At 55.0% G+C, this 24,596-nt stretch overlaps 1 protein-coding gene across 4 annotated transcripts in view; it reads left to right on the forward strand.

Moving 5' to 3' along the window:
* Positions 1 to 2,985: 2,985 nt before the first annotated feature.
* NRG2 (neuregulin 2) overlaps positions 2,986 to 24,596 on the forward strand; it is a 199,531-nt gene continuing 177,920 nt past the window's right edge. Inside the window, exons 1-2 of one of the 4 annotated variants that reach the window (XM_075900098.1) lie at positions 2,986 to 5,279; positions 5,664 to 6,258. In XM_075900098.1, the coding sequence (XP_075756213.1) occupies positions 5,838 to 6,258 (421 nt within the window). In that variant the 5' untranslated portion in view covers positions 2,986 to 5,279; positions 5,664 to 5,837. The remainder of the gene's footprint in view (positions 5,280 to 5,663; positions 6,259 to 24,596) is intronic. The other 3 variants (XM_075900096.1, XM_075900097.1, XM_075900099.1) reach the window with 3 other exon arrangements.

Consider the following 24,596-nt stretch of genomic DNA (forward strand, 5'->3'; position numbering starts at 1 on the left):
TAATTCTGCGGCCCTCGTGTCCTCCCTTCTCGGAGCACTCCCCACAGTACCGTTGTATGATTTGTATTATAGTATCACCGGGAGGACTCCTGGAGTCAGGTGCTGTACGCACAGAGAGAGACAGAGCCCGCGAGATAAGCAGACAAGACACAGGGTTGCGAAGGTGGGAGGGAAGCGCCAGAGAGATTAAGTGATGTGCCCTGGTTGCAGAGTTAGTCAGCAGCAGAAGCTGTAGGAACAGAAATCGTGTCTCCTAGCACTCCATCATGCTGCCTCCGATCGGCTCATATTTCTAAGCAGCCCCGGGACATAGACACTCAGTGATACTAATGCAGGCTAATTCCTGGCCAGCTGATGGCTTGTTACCCCAGCTCCCTTCCTAGCTTTGTTCCTGGTCCCAATTGATTTTAGCCATCCGTGGCTGTAAAAGTCAGATCTTTTACTGGCCCTTCTTCCGTTGAAATCAAAGGGGGGAGCAGTGCCAAGCAGAGAGAGCCTGCAGGATCGGCTGGCTACTGTTGCTTTACGGAGCCTCATACGATATGGGGGTCAATAAGAAAGCAAAAAGCCCAGAAGCACGACATGGACCACACAACAGAAACATTCGGTGTTAATGGGCAGAACAGCTAAGGAGCAGAATGAATCTTGGAGGGAAATAGGTTGCCACTTTTAGTCTTCTTGCTGAATTTGCCATGCTCCTTATATGTTTCTTTTTCTTTAAAAAGCTAAATGCCTGGGGCTAATGGTATGAACCAAGAAACAGGCTAGAATGCTCATTTCTTAAGCATTTGAAGGAAGTTGGCAGAATACTAAGCTGGAAATCAGACAGAGTGTCAAAAGACAGAGGACTGTAATGCTGCCAATTAGCTTTATTTCTGGCCAGCATGATGTGTGGCTGGTTGGTGTAGTAAGAAATCTGCACTGCAGGGTTTAGTCCACACAGAAAAATAGTAGCAATGCTCTGCAGCTTTCTTGGGTGTGTGTGTGTGTGTGTGTTAAATGCTTTATAAATGGTGGTATTCATATTTTCCAGATGGGGAGAATGAGGTTAAGAGACTATCCAAGGTCACTCAGCACACCAGTAGCAGAGCTGACCCCTCCGATCACTAGTCCACCGCCCCCCGCGCTACATCACATTGGTTCCCTGTCTCTGATAATCTCGGGGCTAACGCTCCCTGTCATTCTCTCGCTTTCCTTTCTCGCTGCCAGTTTGGATCTCCCCATCCCTGGCAAACGAGCCAGCAGAGACCTGCCAGTTACACTTCTCAGCAGCGTTCCTGCTCTGTGGGGGCCAAGCGGGTTATGTGCTTGCCTCAGGGCTGCTCCGGTTTGCAAACAGCCATGGAAGAAGACAGTGAGTTCCATGGGGCAATATATGAGCCCCGTGCGCCAGCTCCTGTGGGGGGCGATGCTCCCCTCGTACGGCAGCCAGAATTAGAATCCTCTTCCGCAGCTTTGTAGAGGGCAGAGACTCCCTGGTACTCATTAAGTCTAGCGCCTGCTGGCATCCGCACCCCAGAGCAAGCAATCCAGAGTCCTGCCTCCTGGCACCGTGGGGAAGGACTTGGGGAATTAGGCGCCTGTGGGAATGTCAAAGGCAGAAGAATCTCTGTGTCACTGTAAGCAGCACAAAGCCAGGTCTGAGGGTTTGGCTGCTTTGGGCGAATCAGCAAATGCCCTCTCCTGCCAGCTGTCAGTCACACAAACATTTAATGTGGAGCGGATCCTGACAGTTTGCTTGGTGATTCTCCTCCCCCTAGTTCTATCTAGCAGCAGAGCACAGAATCCTAGAACACAAGAACCAGGAGGGTCCAGTCCCCTGCCCTCAGGTGCCTTACGGCTTCCCACATAGCAGGACCAGGCCAATTTTGAAGGGGCAGTTTCATCTCTAAGGTTGTGTCTTGACTGCAGGGTTTTTTTTCGAAAAAAGTAGCCTTTGTTCGAAAAAACGTCACCTGCGTCTAGACTACAGCCACGTTCTTTCGAAATGAAATCGAAAGAACGCGGCTTTTCTTTCGACAGCGGTACTCCTCATTTCACGGGGAATGATGCCTTTTTTCAAAAGCGCTCTTTCGAAAAAAGGCGGTATGTAGTGCAAACTGTGCTTTTTCGAAAGGGAGTATCCAGACTGCCTGGGTGCTCTCTTTTGAAAAAGCAGCTTGCTTTTTCGAAAGTATGGATTGTAGTCTAGATGCTCTTTTTTGGAAGAAGCTTTTTCGAAAGTATCTTTCAAAAAAGCCTCTTTCGAAAGAAGCTTGCAGTCTAGACGTAGCCTAAGGAGGAGAAGCATCCCCAACAGAGAAGAGCGCTTGAGCTGGTCCTAGAATAGTGATAGAGATGTAGCCGTGTTAGTCTGGTGTAGCTGAAACAAAACACAGGACTATGTAGCACTTTAAAGACTAACAAGATGGTTTATTAGGTGATGACCTTTCGTGGGCCAGACCCACTTCCCCAGATCCTTTGACTTTCCTTCCCGTGCCATAGGAATGTCACCCACAAATCCCAATAGTCGCAGAAAGGGGCTGGAGCATTCCAGGACCAGATCAGATCCCACAAGTGTGTTTCCACAGTGCTCTTTTCCTTCCCCTCGCGCCGTTCAGCCAGTCATCCCGGGTCTGCTGTTTGGTTGGCAAGTCTTATTTTGGTGCCTGCTCAAAACATCAGGAAATGGTGCCAGTTCTTACAATAGGAGGGTATCCTAGGACATAAAGGAGGCCAGCTGGCACAGCCACACAGCAAACGTCACTGGTCGAGGAGAAGCGATCTTGGACGAGATGGTGCAATCCAAACATCGGATGTTCTTTGAAGTGGTGGCCTAAGGCGGAGGACTGGGGGGAGAGGGAACGCATTGACCAGAGGACTGACAACAGTCAGAGGTTCTCAGCCTAGGATCCCCAGGGAGGTCACAGTTAATGTCAGAGGTCAGACCACACTGCCAACTTGGAGGGATGACCACCGCCTAGATGGAAGGGGGAGTCCCAGGCTGGTCCTGCCCTGGAAAAAATCAAGAGCCACTGGGCTAGGTCACCACATCAAACAGTCCAAATGCACAGCCTCCGAGAGTTATTGCTGCTTGTTGACCCGTGTGGTGCAGGCTGGTAAGTCTTAGGGGAGGGCTTAGTGGGCAGATGTCCACACTGCAGGAGCCACCGACATGACTGGCAATCGCTGGCACCTTTATTGGCAGTCTCAGTGCAGAGAGGCTGAAGATTAGAATGGGGCTAGAGCCTGAACCTTTCATCCTCAGATGTGGTCCCTGCAGGGCACGGGAGAAGGGCTGCATCCATCCCCCCTGCCCACGTGGCGACTGTTCTGGGAGTAAAGACACGGCCCCAGTGTCGGGGGAACGTCGCCTGGCGCAAAGGCTGGGATTGTCAAAGACGCCCCAGGGAGCAGTAAGGTGACTAACAGCCAAAGGTGCCACTGAATATTGTATTAGAATTAATTTTATTGACCCCACTCTCGGACTAGGAACCAAACGCCTCAGCTCCCAGGGGTGGGTAAGGGAGATCGAATCCCAGCCTTAAATCACCACGGACAATTAGAAATGGAAAATACATCAGTGGGTTGCCTCTTGGAAGTGAGTAGTAGGCCCGGAATCAGCAAGGAATTTAAGCACCTCGTTAAGCTTGCTTTTAATGAGATTAGTCCTGCTTAAAATTAAGCAGAGGCTTAAGTACCTTGCTGAACTGGGGCCTTACTGCAGGTTTCTCTCAACCTAAAAAAACCTCAGGGTCATGTGGACATAGGGAGGTGTAGGGGAGAAGCAGAAAGCCAAAGAGAAATATGTTACTAAGTATATAGGGTACGTCTACACAGCAAGGCTAAAGTCAGATTAGCGTAGCACGAGTCAAAATAGTTTAACTTGGCATTTGGCGCTGTTTACACAGCAGGAAGTGGAAGGAAGAACAGTCTTCCTTTACTCCTTGTAAAATGAGGGTTACAGGAGTTGGGAGTGAGAAGCCCTTTATTTTGAAATAAAGCCTTGTGGTGTAGACACTCTTTGTAACAGGGCTGTGTGGCTGTACCCTATGATAAATGTGCCTAATAACACAATCCCTTGCTTGAAGTTGAAGAAGAATGACTCAGACAGACGACATGCTTTAAGTATCCCGAGTAGTGGGAGAAGTATGCATTAAAAAACAACCCAAACCCAGATGGCTTCCTACCCGCTGGAGATCTGAGTGGACTCATGCACTATCAAAAGCCAGGGGTAACTCGTGGGAGAAAGGTACATGCATGACACTGATTTCAACTCTGCACGGGAAAGATGGTGGAATACAAGGAATGTCAGTATCACTACTTCCACCTGTTCTGGATAATTCCACCCCCATTCCATTCTGATTTGGAGATACGGATACACGGGCTGACACCCCCTATTGCACCATCCTTACCCATCGCCCCCAGTGATTTGCAATCCCATTCTTGTCTACCCCCCTGGGAGTTTTGCGCTGAATTCTTGCCGGACTTTGCCTGTAGAGCACCGAGCCCTGCCTTTCTCCCTGCCAAGGACACTCCCGGCACAGGAGCCCCGTGCACGTGATTGGGGCTGCCCCCCCCACTGAAGTCAATGGTAGACGGCGGCAAAGCAGGCAGGCCCAGGCCGCGGGATCCCCCCCCCCCTGTGTCATTTTCCACCCCAACGGGCAGCCCCCAGGGGCAGAAGGCGCCTCTGAAAAGCCGCCGCTAATTAACGGCCCGGGAGGCCCGGAGCGATGGTTTTCGAGCGGATTGCGGGGACGTAAAGCGGGGCGCAGCCTCTCCGGAGACGCGGCTTTTCTGGGGTCCCCTCGCCGCCCCCCTTGCTCGGAGCGTGCGTGTCTGAGGGAGGCAGCGGGCCCCCCCTGGAAGGAGCCATTTTCTCCTCCTTCCTTAGGCCAGTTCGCTCCTCTCCAGCCCCAATTCCCAGGTAATCCCGAGCCGAGCCAGCGGCGGGGGAGGGGCTCGGCCGCCCCAGGCGCCCTGCCAGCTCGGAGCCGGGGCCTCTGCAGCGCCGGGGCCCCTGACTTGGCGATTCCGCTGCAGCCGGGTAAGCGGCGCGTCCTGCCCGGCCGGCGTGTGGCTCCGCGGGGCGCGAGGGGATGCGAGCGGAATGCCAAGGGCTGCAGAGAGCGGCTCGGCTCGGCGCGCTCCCCAGCCCGGCCCGCTCGCTCCAATCGGGGGGGGGGGCGCTGCCCATGTAGCCCAGGGCCCCGCCTGCTGCAGCCACCTGCGCCCCGCGTCCTTGCTGCAGGCGGAGGGGCGGGCGGGGCCGCCCGGGCTCCAGGCCTGGCACGGAGGTAGGTGCCTGAGCGCGCCCCACGGGGTTGCCCGGCGCCCCCGCCCCGCGCTGCATCCCCGAGGGGGCGGGGAGTCCTCGGCACCTCCCGCAAGGGCGCGGGCTCCGGCTCTCCCGGTGCGGGGCGGGGAGTCCCGGAGATCCCCCGCGGGGGCGCCGCGCGCCGGATTCCCCGGGATCCCTCCCCAAGGGCGCTCCGGGGGACTCACCTGCCCAGCTGCGGGGCCGGCCCGGCCCGGGGGACAGCGGGGCCGAGGCGCGTCCCCTCCGGGCCCCGGAGCTGCCTCGGGGCCCCGGCCCCCCGCGCGCGCTGCGCCCCGGCGGGGCCGCCCGGGGAGGTGCCGGGCGGGCGGGCGCCGAGCTTACGCCGTTTCCGGTCCTCCAGCGCCTCTGTTTCCCCTGCCGAGGCGGCGGCCCCCCAAATGGCCTGGCCAGAGGCGGCCGCTCCGCTGCTCCGCGCCGCCACTGCAGGAGGCTCCGTGCGCCAGCAGCAGCAGCAGCGCCCGCCCCGCTGCGCCTCCCGAGCCGCCGCAGCCCCGCAGCCCGGACAGCAGCCGGCATGAGGCGCGCCCCGACCCCCGGCTTCTCCATGCTGCTCTTCGGCGTGTCCCTGGCCTGCTACGCCCCCAGCCTCAAATCGGTGCAGGAGCAGGCGTACACCGCGGCCGTGGTGCTGGAGGGCAAGGTGCAGGCGCTGCCCGGCCCGGGCAATGGCACCCGCGAGCCCCCCGCCCCCGCCGGCGCGGTGCTGGTCAAAGTGCTGGACCTGTGGCCCCGCAACAGCGGGGGGCTGCAGCGGGAGCAGCTGATCCGCGTGGGCAGCGCGGCGCCCTGCTTCAAAGTGAAGCGGAACCGGCGCTACATCTTCTTCCTGGAGCCCACGGAGCAGCCCCTGCTCTTCAGCCCGGCCTTCGCCCCCCTGGACACCAGCGGCAAGACCCTCAAGAAGGACGTGGCCAGGATCCTGTGCGCAGACTGCGGTGAGCGCCGGGAGCGGCTGGCGGGAGGGAGGGGGGCTTGGGGTGTGTGTGTGTGTGGGGGGGCGGACGCAGCGGGGGGGCCGGGCAGGGGCGCGCACCGGCAGCCCCCCGTGGGGCACCACGTCGGGCGGCTGGAGCGACGGGCCGTGCGCCACGGGCTCCCGCCGCCAGCAGAAGTTGGGTGTCTTGAGCGTGCGAGTTGTGTCTGCGGGGTCGGGGGTCGGCGCCTGCCCGCCGGCCGCTGGGGACTCGCCGGGGCGGGCAGGGGGGCGACACTGAATTTGGTTGGCGGCTCTGGGACTTGCTCCGGTTTCCAAACTCCTGCTGGCTGCAGGGCGAACTCTGCTCCTGTAAACAGCGCCAGGCGGGCGGCTCCCCGCGACCCCGGCCGTCGGCGTGTGGAGCGCGTCTAGCCCCGTGGGCCGCGCTGCGCTTTCCAAGGCTCCGGAGGGGACCCGAGCCAGGCCTCGGAAGGGGACCATCCCTGGTGGCTTGATCTGTCCTTTCACTGACGAGTCTAATGCAGCCTGGAACAAAATCGCCTCCCGTTGGCGAGGATGATCCGTCCCGGGAACTTATTCCTGCTGGACGTTGTCGGTTGCGTTCTCACACCTCGGGGCAATCCGAATTGACCGCATCCCTCCCCTCTCTGCTAGTCGCAGCGCGAGCGTGCAGGTGATCCGGCAGCTAACGCCCAGGGGTCTGGTGGAATGGGGTAGAGCTCACAACGCAGTCCTCGGTGTCGGAAAGTCAAACAGACACAGGCTGCTTGGATACAGTTTGCAGCTGAATCCAGAGTCAGGTTTGCAATTAGACTCTGCTGCTCCTCCAGACCTGTTCTAGCACCGCAGTAGTTGGGGTCAAGTCTCTTCTAGTTTCTCATATTTCGTGTTTCTTTTTGTTGTGGATTTTCTTTGATGGCCGCAGCCAACCTACTGAATGAAAGACCTTGTCATGTCCGGAGGCTCCAGCTCTATTAACTGTAGCTACTGAATTGTATCTGAGGCATTGCTTTCTTAAAGGAGAAAGCATGTTTACAAATGCAGACAGATGTTTTGTTGACAGGTGCATGGGTTTTGGAAGAGACTCGTTTGCAGGGAGGTGTGACAAGTTTTGAATCAGTCAAAATGGCGTGATAATGTTCTGAATTTTTTTTCTTCCACCATATTTAGTTTTTCTTTGAGTAACAAATGGTGCGATGTCTGTACTGTGTAAAGCCGCATTTCTCAAATTGTGGGTCCCGACCCTCTGGGGGGTCGTGAGCAACTTAGGGGGGGGGGGGGGTTGTGGTGTCACAAAGTTTGAGAACCCCTGGTGTAAGGACTTTTGTTTTCAAGTAAAGATGTCAAATGATTCAACAGGAAAGTGTTGGTTTATGACTGCTTCTTGCCCTGAAATTTCATCTCTGTGATCTGGAAAAGCTGGTACATGGGTTGAAATGTCCTGGTTTGATGACCTTTGATTATTTGGGTTGCATGGAATGATTTGGACCAGCTGTAGGGTGTGTGTGTGCACTACGTAAAACTGGCCCGTAGTGTGGTTTTAATTCTCAGACACCACCCCACTGAGCCCATAGGCAGAAGCACTGGGATGCAGTGGCAAATGAACAGTGAATTTCTCCTTAGGACAGGTTCCAATTTGGTCAATGGATTATAAATATACACAGTGCATATCTCAAGATGATTCAGATTCCCTATATAGGCACTCGCTCATCAGGTTAATAGACCTTTTTCCCATTAACGGCTATTTGACATGCTAGTTCTACTTAGCTCTATAATGAGCAGCTAATAGCTTTTTTTTTTTTAAAGTAGGCTTTCCTGGGGCAAATCCTTCACCATTCAAGAGGATTGATCCTAGCCTGTGAAAACAGGCGCTGTATGTTTTCTAATTATCACAAGGAGAAGTTTACAATTGTGATTGCTGGGAGACAGGGACCCATCCACACCATAAATTGCTGAATGGGCTAAGAATGTCAGGAGACCTGTGCTTAATGTCTGTATTTGGGCCAGCATGAACATATGACGTTTAGTGAAATAACTATCACAAAATGAAAAAGTACCTACAATGAACAATATTGGTAAATTTTCATGGGGTTGTCATCTGGAGTCTGATGGTACCACAACAGCTAGTAGGTTGCACACTTGTCCCTCAAGAAAAGGCACAATCCTGCAAGGTCCTAGGCAACCCCAAGTGACTCCTGCAAATCACAGAACGCTAGAACTGGAAGGGACCTCAAGAGTCATCAAGTCCAGTCCCCTGCCCTCACGGCAGGACCAAGCACCGTCTAGACCATCCCTGACAGGTGTCTGTCCAACCTGCTCTTCAATATTTCTAGTGATGGAGATTCCACAGCCTTCCTAGGCAACTTATTCCAGTGTTTAACAACCCCGACAGGAAGTTTTTCCCTAATGTCCAACCTAAACCTCCCTTGCTGCAATCTAAGCCCCTTGCTTCTTGTCCTGTCCTCAGAGGTCGAGGGGAACCATTTTTCTCCGTCCTCCTTGTAACACCCTTTTAATGTACTTGAAAACCGCTCTCATGTCCCCTCTGTCTTCTCCTTTCTAAACGAAACAAGCCCAGTTCTTTCAGTCTTCCCTCATAGGTCATGATTTTTAAATCTTTAATCCTTTTTGTTGCTCTTCTCCAATTTCTCCACATCTTTCCTGAAATGTGGTGCCCAGACCTGGACACAAGACTCCAACTGAGGCCTAATCAGCGCAGAGTAGAGAGGAAGAAGGACTTCTTGTGTCTTGCTCACAACACTCCAGTTAATGCAGCCCAGAATCACGTTTGCTTTTTTTGCAACAACTTCACACTGTTGACTCATATTTAGCTTGTGGTCCCCTGTGATCCTTAGATCCCTTTCTGCCGTGCTCCTTCCTAGAGAGTCGCTTCCCATTCTGTGTGTGGGAGACTGATTGTTCCTTCCTAAGTGGAGCACTTTGCATTTGTCCTTATTAAACTTCATCCTGTTCACCTCAAACCATTTCTCCAGTTTGTCCAGATCATTTTGAATTCTGACCCTGTCCTCCAAAGCTCTTGCAACCCCTCCCAGCTTGGTATCATCTGCATACTTAATAATCGTACTCTGTATGCCCTCATCTAAATTGTTGATGAAGATATTGAACAGAGCCAGTCCCAAAACAGACCCCTGCGGAGCCCCACTTGTTATGTCCACCCAGCATGACTGTGAACCATTAATAACCATTCTCAGAGTAGTTATCCAGCCAGTTCTGCACCCACCTTACAGTAGCCCCATCTAGGTTGTGTTTCCCTGGTTTATTGATGAGAAGGTTGTGCGAGATGGTATAAAATGCCTTACTAAAGTCTAGGTATCCCACGTCCACCACCTCTCCCTTAGCTTTCTTTGATAGGATAACATGTTTTGTGGGTATCAGATTGGTTTGATATGATTTGTTCTTTACAAATCCATGCTGGCTGTTACCTGTCACTTTATTATCTTCCAGATGTTTGCAGATAATTTCCTTAATTACTTGCTCCATTATCTTTCCTGGCACAGAAGTTAAACTGACTGGTCTGTAGTTTCCTGGGTCGTTCTTATTTCCCTTTTTATAGATGAGCAGTAGCTTTGCCCTTTTCCAGCCTTCTGGCAAGGAATGCTTTCAGCCTCCCTGGCTCAGAGGGCTACAGGAAGGCGTGTAGCTTGCTGTAGCTAACGATAAGAGCTGGAGTCTGACCACCTCGGTGCCAATGCTTTGATTTCTGTTTTTTAACCATCGGAAGGAGGTCCCCTGGCTTAACGAAGCTGCAGGTTGTCAAGGCCGTTGTCTCTTCAGAGCCGTTTGGCAGGTTGCAAAATAATAAAGCCGGTTGGTAATAACTGCCCTAAAGGTAGTTACGTTAAGCAACAGAACCGAGCAGGAAACATCATTGCACTAAGCTTGTGGCAACCTGCTCTTGTGTGTGCCGTCCCATACTGGGAGGTTGGTGTCGACGGGGTGATCTTTCCCCTTGCGATGCCCCCAGCTGGTGGATGGGGTGGGTGTTGGGCAAGCAGGCGACGTTTTGTCTTCTCCAGTGCAAGGCAAGCGGGGAGAAGAAAACTGGCTTGTGTGGCGAGTTGCTCCCTGCTGTGAAAGAGGGAGATGGAGGTGGCCCCGGAGCTTGAGAACGAACACGGGATCGTGGGTGCCTGGTTGGATCGTGGGGTGCTCTCCAAAGGATCGTGGGGTGCGCCGTGGCTTGGAACGCTGAGAACTAGACTGTGCAGAGCTCGGGAGACCGGACACGAGGGACCCATCCTCCCCTGCCAAGGAGATGGACTCCGCTCCAAAGTCCTTTCGGCCGGGCCGGGGAATTCAAGTGGCTGCTTGTGTCCCCTCTCGGGCCAGGCTAGCCTGGTGTCTAGTGGTCTGTGCTCTGCGCTGCAGGAGGGGGCCGGGGTGCCCTCTGCTCCCAGTGACTTCGCTGGGAGCTGAGCGTGTCAGGTGGCGCTCAGCCTCTGCCAGAGTCAGGTTGCTGGTTTGAGTCACGGGCTGGCACAGAACAGTGTTGGAAGGAGGGTCTTTTGAGTATCCAGCCGGAAGGCTGTGGGGCAGGCTGCACAGGAAGGGACAGGCCAGGTGATGAGGGTCCCTGCTGACTTCTATTAGAGCAATAAGTCTTTAGGGTGCAAAAGGGCAGGACGATGCATGTGATAGGGAAAGTCTGCAGCCATCAGGAACCTCCGCTGCATCTCCCTTAGCTGTGTCCTGAGGTTGGGGGTGGCATGTCCCCATAGCTAGACCAACGCTCTAGGAGTCAGGGCGCCTGGGCTCGCTGGCCAGCTCTGCCCTTCCTGACTTTGGGGAAGTGCCTCTGGTTCCCTATTTGTAAGGTGCGTAGAAGAGCCGTCCCCTTGTCTCGGTGGAGCTGGGGGGTTAATGAATGCTCGGGAACCTGGCGGGTTGCTTACAACGCGGTGGTGTGGGGCGGGTGTTGCGGGAGAGCGTGAATCGGATATTCATCAGGCTGACAGGCCATTTAAACAGCCTCCTTGACAGCCAGTATTCTGGCTGTGTTGTTGCTTCCTGTGTTGCTATATAATCATTTCCCATCCTCCGTCTCCTTTGCATGGATTTTCTTTTGGCCCCAATTTGCTGCTTGTTTTGGGGTGATCTAGATCGCCAGGCCTGGGGGGGGTGGGCTGAGGAGGAAGGAATACGTCTACAAGGCAGCCTCCGCTTCCCCTCGGGCCGTAACAGGGACCCGGCTTCGGCCTGCTATTGCAGACGGCGTGGTGGCGTGCCACGGGCTGACTTCAGCATCTTTGACGGGTTAAGTGCCTAAATCAAAACCACGCTGCGAGCTTGATAGCTAGTGTCGTGAGGGGGAAGGTGGGTTTGTGGCTTCAAGCGCAGGATATGGAGACCTGGGATCCATTACTGACTCCCTCTGTGGCCTCTTTAAGCAAACCAGGTGAACCCCCTTGTGCCTCAGTTTCCCCACAGGGACTTCACTGCCATCCTGTCTTGCAGAGCCGAGAAAGCTCGGTGGAAGTCCAATTCAGGCCACGGTGGTCACCATGACGATGAAATAGGGCTGTTCCCAGCAGAAAGAACGCTGCCCCATTGACAGGAGGTCTGGGCTTGGAATTTATTACTCCAGTTGATGTTCCTTCCAGACAGAGCGTCTGATCTTGCCTGCGATAGACGTTCAGCATTCTCCTTCGATGCCGGGGCAGTTTTGAATACGCAATGACTGCAGGGGGGTCCCTAAATGTCACCCCACTTGTGCAGGGAGGCCTAGTTCTCGAGTGGGCAAGCGTGGAGTTGCCTTTGCAACACCCCCTGTTGTTAATCGGAGGCGGGCGGCCAGCGTTTTGAGCACCCGGTGGCAAATATACCCCCGAGAACGGGATACACGCGGTCCCATCCCAAACAGTATGTAACACTCAATGCTAGCAGCTCATTCACCATCTGCAGAAAAGGCTCTTTCCTTTCCTTTGGGTAATTCATTCAACACATTGAAAACAAACAGTGAACTGAATATAATGCTGGGGAAAGGTGCTGGCTTGACAGTCTCTCTCTATCCCCAGAGCAAGTACAAGCCAGGCAGCAGCGGTGTCAGCTCCCCCTGCTCGTGGCCCTGCTAATTAGAGCGGTCTGAAGCTATTTCGCACCCACCTTCAGAAAATCACACTTCCTTGGGCTTGCGGGAGAGCGAACGCTGTTTCCTTCCAGCCTGGCGCGTTTGCAAACGGAGCGCGGTGGTTTTGCTGCAGAAAGCTTTCCCTGCTTGCAAAGACGGCGCCTTCACGCGGGGGGTCGACTCACAGCTTTGCTCCGGTGTGGGAGTTTTGCCTCCACCCTGCTGCGGAAGATGGCTCCGACTTCGGGACCTGTTCCGTCCTTAGATTCTCAGCCGAGCCTGCCGAAAAGGGGGCCACGGTATTTATTGCACTGATCACTTTCGGGGGCATGGACTTGGCTGATGGCAGGTGCACGTGTGTTAGAAATAAAGGCTGAAAGAGAGGTCGAGCCATTATTAAAATAAACCCAGGCTATGAAACGAAGACCAGTTGCTCTTCTGATTCCGCTTAGCTCAGAAGAGCTTGGGTAAAAATGCCGGTCTTGCCGCCAGTCCTGGAGGTCAACAGAGACGAGGGCAGGATCTGAACCATAAAAGGTTTTATAAGCAGCAGCAAGGGGCTTGAATGGCGTTTGGGAACCCATGGGAAGGCGGTGATCCAGCACAGCCATCTCCATGAGAAGCACCCCGTGTCTGTTAGGAGCTGCGCTTTGCAGCAGCTGAATCTCCAAGTGTTCCTTGTGAGTAGGCCTAAGCAGAATGCGAAAGACTAATCCATGCAAAGCCTCTGTCAGTGTCTGCTGCCACGGTAGTTTTGTGGTGAGGGAACATCTTGGGAATGAACCGGGAATGAACATCTTGGGAATGAACCATTCGGCCAAGGCCACTAAGTAGCAGTCCCCAAACGGACTGATCACCCGGGTAAAATTCTCCAGATCTTTGTAAGAGCCAAGCCAATTGACAAGTGACACAGCCGTCCTCCCGGCCAGCACCCACGCCCCAGGAATTCCCGTCAGGCAAATTGCGCAGGGCTTTGTGCATGTGTCGTCCAGTAAGAATTAAAACAGCACAGGCGGGTGTAGACTTTGACATCAAGGAAATCCTGCTGCAAGCAAATCTGTGGCGGGCGTTTCAAAAGGGCTGTGGCCCGTGCGGCAGGAAAGCAGAGAGCTCCTTGCTGGCTGCTTTTGGAACTGGTGGAATTGCCAAAGCTAACAGGAGCCAATGCTCAGGCGTGGAAAATTTGTCAGCTTCCTGGGAAAATCTTGGCTGTTGCCTCTAGACAGATGGTTAATAAAGTAGCAGGGCTAAGCACGAATTCCCCTGTCTCACCTTTGCCGCATGCCCTTCCTAAGGCATCCCTGTATCCCGCAATCCCCACCAGCCCCTGACTCAGACGTGGCCCTGTTGCCTTGCACCAGCTGTTGGAAACCCCAGGGGTTAAGCAGCACAGAGATGGTCAGATAGGGGCCTCCTGACGAGCAGTGCCGCGGCCACGGATGGTTCTCTGCAGGGCTGTCCGTGTCTGCGGGATGGAATTAAGCCGAGGGCTGTTAAAAACCTGTATTGGGGTGAGCAGTGAGGTTCAGTGCAGGTGGTGCAGCCGGTGGCTTTGGCAGAGAGCGTGAGAATGCGAAGAGAGCCCTGCAGACGTGAGGCCAGGTGCCTGGCAGGTCCTGTGCTAGCCCCAGAGGCAAGGAGAGGCCTAAGGGACATGTCCATTTGCCCCATCAGAGAACGTGGACACCCCAGGGCTGGCCAGGCACTGAGCGCACCAGTACCCCCGCTTGCCACGGGTGTGCAGCGCTGTTTCTCGACACACATGGCTGTGCATTGGAGGATGTCACTTAGGGTCTCCTGCCTTCCTGCACAGGGCAGACGTCCCCCGTCCAACCCACACAACCCTGTTCTTTGTACCACATCCAAGATCCACTTGTCTCTGCCACGAATTGGCCTGGAGCGGGCAGCTGGGGCGTCCTCTCCTCTGACTGGTGTCCGGTCCGTCTGTTGTGTCTACTCGACCTCTGAGGTGAGCTCAACGCCTGGAGGGCCCTCCCGGCAAGGCACGGGGTCCCTGGTGTGCTCAGAGCAAGAGAGTGAAGTCACCATGCTCATGTTAGCCCCAGCTGCTCCCCCGTGGCCCTCCAGTCCAGTCCTTCCTGGTGGCACCTGCATGCCACAAGAGACCCATCCCTCGTACCTCGGCCTGCACAGCCAGCGCCTCCTGACGGAGAGGAGGAGGTTGTGGAGGATGAGGCTGGGCCTGGCTCTCCATCTGTACCTCCCCGTGGGGAATTCACTGGTGCACTCTCCTCTTGTGGACGGTGGGGTGACAAGAGACCCGTTAGACAGGGAGAGGCCGTATGTAAAGATGCAGCGGTGGGTGGATCTGTGTGGGGGACACATTGGTTGGTTTGAGCTCTGCTGGCCAAGGCCCATGGGGCAATATTCATGCCTCGGACCCTTCTAGTCACTGCCTGTGGCGCGCGATACCTCAGGCACTTTGGGCTGTGTTGCTGCGGGCTAGATTTGGCGGTTGGGGTGCGGGTGCTGGGGGGTGTTGGCGACCTGGGAGATGCAGGGGAGCAAAGAGGTGATTTCAACTGCAGATCTGTGGCAATACGCAGAATCCCCAACACAGCGCTGGTGGGCGTATCCCTCACGGCCGCTGGGGCGCGGAGAGCTCACCTCGGAACCCACGGAGACCTAGCAGGGCCAGCTCACCAATTCTGACAGCACGTGACAGGGGATGGACCGGGGAGGGGGGGGGGAACGGGACAACAGACAATATCTAGCTGAAAAGAGTTTCATGCCTGGGGTTGCCAGATGGTTTCCACAAAAATACCGGACACACTTGACATTCCATCACAATCGACATTACATCTTATTTAGAAAATACCGGACGTTTCTATTTTCTCAATTTGTTTCCCAAACAGAAAGCTCAAATACTGGACTGTCCAGTTTAAAACTGGACACCTGGCAACCCTATTCTTGCCCCATGGCTGCCTAAGAGAAGTGTGTGTGTGTGTGTGTGTGTGTGTGTGCGCGCGCGCGTGCATGTGCACAAGTGCACACAGTGTTTGGTTCAGGGTCGTATGTGAACAGGGGCCATCCCCCCAGCCCCAATCTCGAATTTCTTCCTTGTAAATTCCAGCCTTTTGACTTTAGCTCAGGTTCTCCATCAGGCTCATGTCGATAAAAGCAAATACAGGCAGTCCCCGGGTTACGTACAAGATAGGGACTGTAGGTTTGTTCTTAAGTTGAATTTGTATGTAAGTCGGAACTGGCGTCCAGATTCAGCCGCTGCTGAAACTGACGCCAGTTCTGACTTACATACAGAATCAACTTAAGAACCCCAAGCATCCCCAAGTCAGCTGCTGCTGAAACTGATCAGCAGCTGATTCCAGGAAGCCTGGGGCAGAGCAACTCTGCCTTGGGCTTCCTGTAGTCAGCGCTGGTCAGTTTCAGCAGCGGCTGACTTGGGGACGCCTGGGGCAGAGCAGCTGGGGTGCTGCTGGGTTGCTCCAGTAGCACCCCTCGGCACTACTGGACCAACCCGGCAGCACCCCAGCTGCTCTGCCCCAGGCGTCCTGATTCAGCCACTGCTGAAACTGACCAGCAGTGGCTGAATCAGGACCTGGGGCAGAGCAGCTGGGGTGCTTCCGGGTTGGTACAGTAGTGCCCAGAGCGGGTGCTGCAGGACCAATCCGCAGCGCCCCAGCTGCTCTGCTCCAGGGTCCAAAACAAAAGCCTGGTCTGCTGGGGGGGGCACACTATCCGCGCCCCCCCCCCCCCAGCAGACCAGGGACACAGGGAGCAGAGCAGCAGCGGCAGCGGGGTGCCGCACCTCTGAGGCTTTGCTCTGGCAAAGTCTCAGAGGCGCGGGCCCCCCCCCCACCCGCGGCTGCGGCTTCAGTCCCGGTGCCTGTGGTCTGCTGGGGACGGTCCCCAGCAGACCACAGGCACCGGGTCTCAAGTGGCAGCAGCGGCGGTTCCCCGCGCTTCTGAGGCTTTGCTCTGGCAAAGCCTCAGAAGCGCGGGAACCCGCCCGGTGCCCCTGGTCTGCTGGAGACGGTCTCCAGCAGACCAGGGGCACCGGAGCAGCTTACGAACGGGGCTTTCTCGCCCCGGAGCTCGCAGGTAGCAATCCACTACATTGACCTTCGGGGCGAGAGAGCCCCGTTCGTAAGTGCAGATCCGAAGTAAGTCGGATCCGCGTAAGTCGGGGACTGCCTGTACAAAGGACAGGGCCAGAGCTGGTTGCAGGGAACGCTGTCCGCTTCTCTTCCCAGTTCCTGCATTGGAAGGGTTTCTACGAGACTTCTTGGGAAGACTGTTTGTGGCTCAATAACCGTCCAGTGCTGTGACGTAGTGGGGGTACCTGGCTGGTTTCTATGCTGCTGGCTCTGGGGTAACCCCCACTGGCTGCCGTGGGTACCAGGACCCAGCAAAACAGGATGAGTCACTATGCAAACCAGTATGGCCAGACACCCCCCATGGAGAGGAACAAAGGAAGGTGGATGCTGCCCTGGCTGGGGGGCAGGGCTGGAGGAGAGTGAGTTGGTTGCTGGCTGGGAGCATGGAGGAGACAGCCTAGGGAAAGGGACTGGAGTTTAGGGGCCCAGTCTCCCCCATCTCAAGGGGGCCTGAGACATCCTAGCCCAGCTCTGTGACCAGATTACATCTGTGCTGTGCTGTATCCTGGAGAGGCAATAAACTTCCTCTATTCCACCGGCTGGTGCAGTCTGTTCATGCCATTTTGGGGTGCAGGAGACGGGGGACCCCCAACGCGCCGTCACAAGTGCGTAGCAGAAACGTGCGGCATGGCAGCTCCAGCACGTAATGGTTCTGTTGCAGGGAGCTTGGGAAGCAGAACTCCTGGGGCTTGGTCCTGCTGACCACCCTGACTAGCTGTAAGATGCTGGGCCAGCCACGGAACGCAAGAGCGGCCAGACAGGGTCTGACCAAAGGCCCATCTAGCCCAGTGTCCTGTCTGCCCACAGTGGCCAATGCCAGGTGTCCCAGAGGGAGTGAACAGAACAGGGAATCGTCACCCCTCCCGTCGCCCATTCTGACAAACAGACCCTGGCTAATAGCCATGGATGGATTCATCCTCCATGAATTTATCTAATTCTTTTTTGAACCATGCTCAAGTCCTGGTCTTCACCATGTCCTCTGGCAAGGAGTTCCACAGGTTGACTGTGTGTTGTATGAAGAAATACTTCCCTTTGTTTTAAACCTGCTACCTATTAATTTCATTTGGTCACCCGTAGTTCTTATGTTATGGGAAGAAGTAAATGACTTTTCCTTATTCATTTTCTGCACGCCAGTCATGATTTTATAGCCCTCTAGCATGTCCCCCCTCCTTAGATTCCTCTTTTCTAAACTGAAAAGTCCCCATCTTTTTAATCTGTCTTCGTATGGAACCCGTTACAAACCCTTCATCATTTTTTGTTACCCTTTTCTGAACTTTCTCCAATGCCAAGGTATCTTTTTTGAGATGAGGCGACCACGTCTGTAGGCAGTGTTCAAGATGTAGGATACCCTGGATTTATAACTGCTCTGTCTCTCAGTTTACATATCTGTACAATGGGCATGGCCATTCATGTGAGGCCTAACTAATTGTTTGCAAAGCGCTCTGGGATCCCCAGATGTTAGATGCTATAGAAATGCAAACGATTGTTGTTTAGCTTAGAGTCGAGTTGACTTACCTCTGCTGGAGGCTGGCGCAGGATTTCGAGCAGTTGTTTCTTTCAGAGCTGTAGGAATCAAGACATGCTGAGGCTGAGGGCATGGACAGCTTATTGAATTACCCCCCAGCTCAGTGGCTGTGCGGGAGAGACTGCTCCCCACGTGGGAAATCTTAGGGACTCGGACACACAGCTTCCACTGAAATTTGACAGGGGGTGGGCACCTAAATCCCCTAGGCTGCTTAGCAAACCCCAGCCTGAGTGGTCAGGCTGAATGGAGGGAAACCAGCCAAGGCAGCAAGTAGTCAAGGGCAGAGCAAGTCTGAACCCCCCCCCCCCGGATGAGACCGAGGTTCAGGGGGGCTGTCTACACTGCCCTGCGCCCGGGGCTGCGGACAGCAGAGCGCGCCAAAGTGCTGTGCTCTAGCTCCCCCGTGTGGATACTGCAGGCAGGAGCTTAAAGATCCCTAGTCCACCTGAACATGGTCTGGATAGAGGCAGCAGCGAGGGGGATGTGGGGGGCAGGAGGCACCGTGGAGACAGTTAGGGGAACCAGCTTTTAAGTGGGCTCCCCCCAGCACCGGCTCCTGCTTCCCCCTCCCCTTGCTGCCTCTGATGCAGAGTAAGCGGTTGGGAGGGGGAGAGAAATGCGAGTAGTTGACTCAACTACCCCATAAGCCCAGGCTTATGGGGTAGTTGACTAGTCGGCAACTCGCTTACATCCCTAATAAGAAGCCCAGAGCTTTACCCTCTAGCCCGGTGTCCTGTCTGCGATGGTGGCCCATGCCAGTGCCCCAGAGGGCATGAACGGAACAGGTAACCGCTGAGTGATCCATTCCCAGTTTCTAGCACACACGGGCCAGGGACACCATCCCTGCCCAGCCTGGCTAACAGCCATTGGTGGACCTAACCTCCATGAATGTATCTAGTGCTTTTTTGAGCCCTATGGTAGTCTTGGCCTTCACAACATCCTCTGGCAGGGAGTTCCACAGATGGACACTGCCATCTCTTAACCAGATTGATTCATCCCCCATAGGATAGAAAGGAGCATTCTCCGCTTCTTTATCATTTTCCCCGGAAATTCATCTCTGCTGCTGAGTCGGGCTGGGGCGTACCACGTCCCCAAGGAGTTGATGAGATTTTCTATGAGGAAAGGGTCCTGTGACACATGCATGAGTCACATGTCATATTTTATTTGTTAAATATGTAGGTACCCTGTGAAATGGAAAAACGGCCACTTTCATATGTATTCATGCGAGCCCCTTACATAAAACATGTTCTTATATGTAGCGGGTGTATAAGCTGCATCGGTTTTTGTTCCACTGATGGCTTTGGATTGGTTCATTAGACCCAGAGACAGGTGACCTGTGCTCCATTTCCATCTCTGACCCTGACCATGGATAAGTCACTTAGCAGCCCTGTGCCTCAGTTTTCCCCATCTGTGAAATAGGGACGATAATGCTGTAAATGGTGTTGGGATGGATAGATGAAAAGCACCAGGTCTGTTGTTACACCTCAATGTCAGTTATTTGTGTTAATGTTGCTAATAATTAAAACCTTCCGTTTTAATTGTTAGCAGTGCTGGGATCTCAAAGCACGGTAGCAGTGTGAATCCGTGCCAGCCTGCCCTTGAAGGGAAGCCCTCATCCCTGTCCCCATGCTGTTTACGGCTGTGTCCTTGTGCACACCTTGTGGCAGAACCAAGAATAGTACTTAGATGGGCTGGCAGGTGTTCACTGGAGATTGCTAGCAGGCAGGGAAAGCCCTGTGTTTGCTCCTGGGACTGGCACAGCGTGGGTAGAGTCAGTGCTGGCTCCTTTTGCCCACCATGCAGCCACCAGCCAGCTGGTCTTGCCCCTGTGCGGGGGGCCAGAGCGATGGGCTGGGCTGAGCCCAGCCCACAGCAATGAAAACTCAGCGAGCTTCAGGTTTGCACGTGGCATTTAGTGTGTGTGTGTGTGTGTGTGTGTGTGTGTGTGTGTGTGTGTGTGTGTGTGCGCGCGCGCACGCGCACTACAAAGTACACATGGGAACTTCCACTGTGGGAAGATGCAGTGTTTTCTGAAATCCAAGCTGCGTTTGTTACGCTGTCATGTCCCCAGGACTGCCACTAGAGGGCCCTCGCAGCCCTGTGAGCACCTCACATTGGTGCATTGCATCCTGGAGAGAGATTTTTTTGAGGCAGCGTCAGGACTGGCTTTGGGGAGACTCTTGTGACCGTGGAAGACGTGGTCTCTAGGGCAGACCCGACCCTCGCCTTGGGGAATGCAAGTCCATGTGCAGTGCACAGGCCTTTCGTGTGGCGTCTTGCCTTTGCCCGGCTGGGTTTGAATGGTCCTGAAACTTGCAAACAGGGTCCCCTGAAAGCCAAGTGATGCCCACCCAGCCCCAGACAGGACATCTTGTGCAGCCTTACCTGCCGAGATCCCCACTCATGGGGCGTGGGGAGAATTCACTCTCTTCTCAGACAGCTGCTCTCTGAGCCATCCAGTTCTCCATCATGGTCAATTTCAGTCTGTCCTTTCACAAGCACAATGGGCTGGAGCTGCCTCCTGGTCAAACTAAGAAGTCATGCCGGTGATGGTGCAGAGGTTGGGGGAGGGGGGGAGTTACATTGGGTGAAACGGGTGTCAGGGGAGAATTGGGATCTGGCTTCCTTTGGTGTAGCAATCTGTGTTTCTGCTCTTGAGATCCTTCGCTGGCTGTCAGCCTCTCCTCTCTCGGGCGGGAGATCTGCAAGTCCAGCAGCGCTGGCTGGAGGAAGATGGGACGTTTTAGTTCACTAGTCTCCCTGGCTGTGGATTTGGGGCTCTGCTGGTGCACAGTGCCCCTCTGAGGTGCAGGGTGCACATCCGTTCCACTCCCAGCTCAGCTGTCTGGGTGCTGGGTGACCCCTTGGGCAAGCCAGGTACCTGCTCTGTGCTTCGCCCCACCCCTTTGCCGTAGGGGGTGAGCATCTGCTCTGAGTTGTTCCTCAGCCTGCGTGCGTGTGCGTGTGCGTGTGCGCTCCAGTAGTGCTCAGAATGCATTCACCGGCTTTTCCTTTTTAGGCTTTAGCTCCCTCCTGTGGCAGTGGGACGAATGCAGGCAGCCCGCCCCCGCCAGCAAGGAGCTGTGATTCCAGGGCTCTCCTCTGTGGCTGGCCTGCGGCCCCGTGCACTGCAAGGCGGCTTGCAACAGGCCTGGCCTCTCCTCTCCCGGCCAAGGCCTGCGTCCTGTGTCCTGAGCTCTGTTTCTCTGGCTGCCCGACCAGCAGCGCGGCGTTTGAGCACAGCCTCCTGCCCTCTAAGGCAGGGCCTGAGCTGAGGCCCTGGCAGGGTGAAATCCGCAGATTCCAAGGGCTGATGCGCTAGCCGGACCAGCCCTGTGGCGCAGGCAGGGGTCCCTCGGGTCATCGCCCTTGCCCAGAACAGAGCCAGTCTGGACAGACACGCTGCCCGTGACGGCGGTGCCCCGGGTTGAATTCTCCTGCCGTTTCCCTCAGGGCAGTGGCAGCCGCGTGCGGGCTGCACGGGGGCTGGGAACTGGCTGCTGAGGGGGAGAGAAAAGGGCGAGTTGCTCACGTCTGAGCTGGGAACCGTGTCGGGAGCAGGATGGGAGACACGGGCGCCATGCCTCCGAGGCACCCGGCTCCCTGTCCTGTGCTGCCAGCCTGCCGGGAACCTGCTTACCCAATGCCTCCTCCTTCTGTCCCATCACACCCCAGCCTGTTCAGTTGGGCCCCGAGAGCGGCCAGATTACACCTGCCCTGCACGGGGGGAAGGGGAGACGGGCCAGGCGTGACCCCACGTGTCGAGGGGCTCGCAGGCCCAGCTCCAAAGGGGTGGTAGGTGCCAGAAGGAACAGGGGAGGCATGGCCCTTCCCCGCCGAGTGCATTGGGTGAGCGGCTGCTCCGGGCGAGCGTGGCCGACCTGCCGCTCCCGGCTGTGCGGGAATTCCCAGTTCTTCCGTTAGTGATGTCTGAAGCATTAAGCGTATTGCATGGGGGGCTGCAGCTTGCCCACATGCCAGGCAGGTTTTGTGAGGCAGCGTGTGGCTAGACACGCAGGCCGGATGCCTCTGGAGAAATGCACGACAGCCCCTGACGCTGCATGTGATCTCCGGCACGGTGTTTCCCGGCTCCCTTCCGGCCCGGATCCCCACCTGTCAGCCCAGGGTGAGGCTTGAGGTACCAGCCCCGGGGGCAAAGTGCCTGGGCAGGGCACCCAGCTAGAGATGATGCGGAGGATTGTGATGATCCTCCATCTGCGCCATGCCAAGGGGGTCTGTATTTCTGCTGATGGCCGGGGGAGGGAGACGTGTCTGCCAGGATGGTCTTGGGGCAGACCAGTCTCACTCCAGCACACGTCAGTATAATGCAGATGGCGGCTATAGGGTGCTCTGATGGGGGGCGGCAGCCAACCCGGGCAGTCAGCCTCATTGTCTGAAGATAAGAAACGTTGAAATCCTCTTTCCAGTGACAATGCAGGTGCCTTTCTGCTGGTCCTGCCTGCAGCGCCCTGGGAGAAGTGGCACCGATGGTGGGCAGGGAGACCAACCCAGGGAGATCAATGATTCCCATCCCAGAATCTCCGCACAGTCGCTGTGTTTGTCTCCCCACCTTGCTAGGCTGTAGGGCCAGAGGGGATCTCTGTGTCCCGGGGCTGATGCCTGCATATCACCGGCCAGAGAACACGAGCAGTCCTGGGCATGTATATCGCATCACTCGCTTTTGTGGGCAAAACCCCCTTTGTCAGATGAGCTGGAGTGGAAATAACAGAAACCAAGAGAGAGCTATAACAGCAGAGGGCCTGCCAATTCTAGGACCTGTGTTAATGAGGCTAATTAAGTGGGCTGGATGTGGCCCATTCATTGCTTTTAATGTGAAGATGCGGACGTGAAAGGCAGGAGAAACTGGCTTTGTAGTGCGCCAACTAGTTAAAGTCTTTGTTTGAGCCCAGGGTAACGGTGTCAAATCTGTAGATGAATTCCAGTTCTGCAGGCTCTCTCTGGAATAAACCATCTTGTTAGTCTTTAAAGTGCTACATAGTCCTGTATTTTCTCTGTAATTGGTGAGTGAAATTCCTTTGTAGAAAAACGGCGACTTTTAAATCCATGTCCGAGTGCCCAAGCAGGTTAAAATGTTCCCCTGCAGACCAGAGAACTTCCTTCAAACAATCTCTAGGGCAGATCTCTTAGAAAAACACTCACACTTGGTTGAGAAATGGTCAGTGACGGAAAATCCACCCTGGCCCTTGGTAAATTGTACCAGTGGTTAACCATCTTCATGGTTAACAACCTCCTTCTAGTCTGAGCGCATCTAGCTTCAGGTCCCAGCCACTGGGTGGAGCCAGATCTTTCCCGGCTCGATTGAAGAGCCCGGTCTGAAACTTTTGCTCCCCACATGGGTACTGTCAGACTGCGAGCAAGTCACCCCGGCCTGTCTCTGTTCAGCTCTCATGGCTCCTCTCTGACCCCTTTCCAATGTATCAACCTTCCTCTCAAAGTGTGGAACCAGGCCTGGATGCAGGAGTCCAGCAGTAGTTGCCCTGGAGCAGTGCTTCCCAATTTTATTTGGCCACAGAACCCCTAGAGTTGCCTTAATAAAAAAAAAAAAGGTCCTTGCCACACTTTGTTGAGCAAAAACAAAACCAAAGCCCTCTTTAACAGGGGGCGGGGGAGTGCCGGCTCTTCGCGGTACCCTTGCTTTTGCTTCGCGGATCCCCAGGGTTCCCCGGAGCACCCATTGGGAAATACTGCCCTAGAGCCAATACAGCAATAGAACAACCTCTCTGCTCCAACGCGCGGTTCCCCTCGTTATGCACCCAAGGTGCATTACCTGTTAGCCTCAGAGTTGCACTCCAAGCTCGTGTTCTGCTGCCGAGCCGCAGTGTTGTATGGATTTCAGTGTATACCGTGTCCATATAAGTCTGGACTGGCTAACTGCATTTCATTGTGGAGTCCATGTATTTCAATGCAGCGTGTATTTATTTTCTGACTTGCGTTTATAGAGCACAACTAGCGGTCATGTCTGTCTATGATTTTGGCACGACACACAAGATCCAACAGATTGAATGAGGCCCCTTCCTAAAATAGAAGAGCATCAATTCTGTGTTGGCAAAACAACTTTCTTAGGAGAGAAATCATCAGCTGGGGTAGAGATGGGTGAATCTGGAGAAGATTGTGGCAAACAGCTCCCCGTCCCATCTGTGCAGAGGCAGGGCATTGCTCGTGTGCGGTCTGCTGTGCTAATAGGCACCGATCATCTTGAAAGTGGGACCATCCAGAGGGATTTTATTCAGAGCAGTTTGGCAGCTTAAGGTTGTCTTTCAGGGAGAGGAGAGCACTCAGAGCAATCTACTGGCTGATCTGTCGGAAGGAAAATCCTCACTCTAGAATTCTGACTCTGACGCGCGGTTCAAAGTCATTTTCTCTCTGGTCTGTAGAGCACAAAGCACAGGAAGCCAGCTTACGGGGAAATAAACCCGCTTCTTCCCGCCGCAGCTTGACTCGCCCGTGCAGAGTTGTCCTTAGGCCTCTTCTTGTATTTTCCTTCCCCTGCCCAAGCAACATGGGTCCTTGTCTCGTTTGCCGTCCGGCGGCTTTGAGAGCGTGCGTTCGGGTGGACGCTGGGGTGG

Source organism: Pelodiscus sinensis, chromosome 17 (assembly GCF_049634645.1).
Source record: "Pelodiscus sinensis isolate JC-2024 chromosome 17, ASM4963464v1, whole genome shotgun sequence".
NCBI classification, from domain to species: Eukaryota; Metazoa; Chordata; order Testudines; family Trionychidae; genus Pelodiscus; species Pelodiscus sinensis.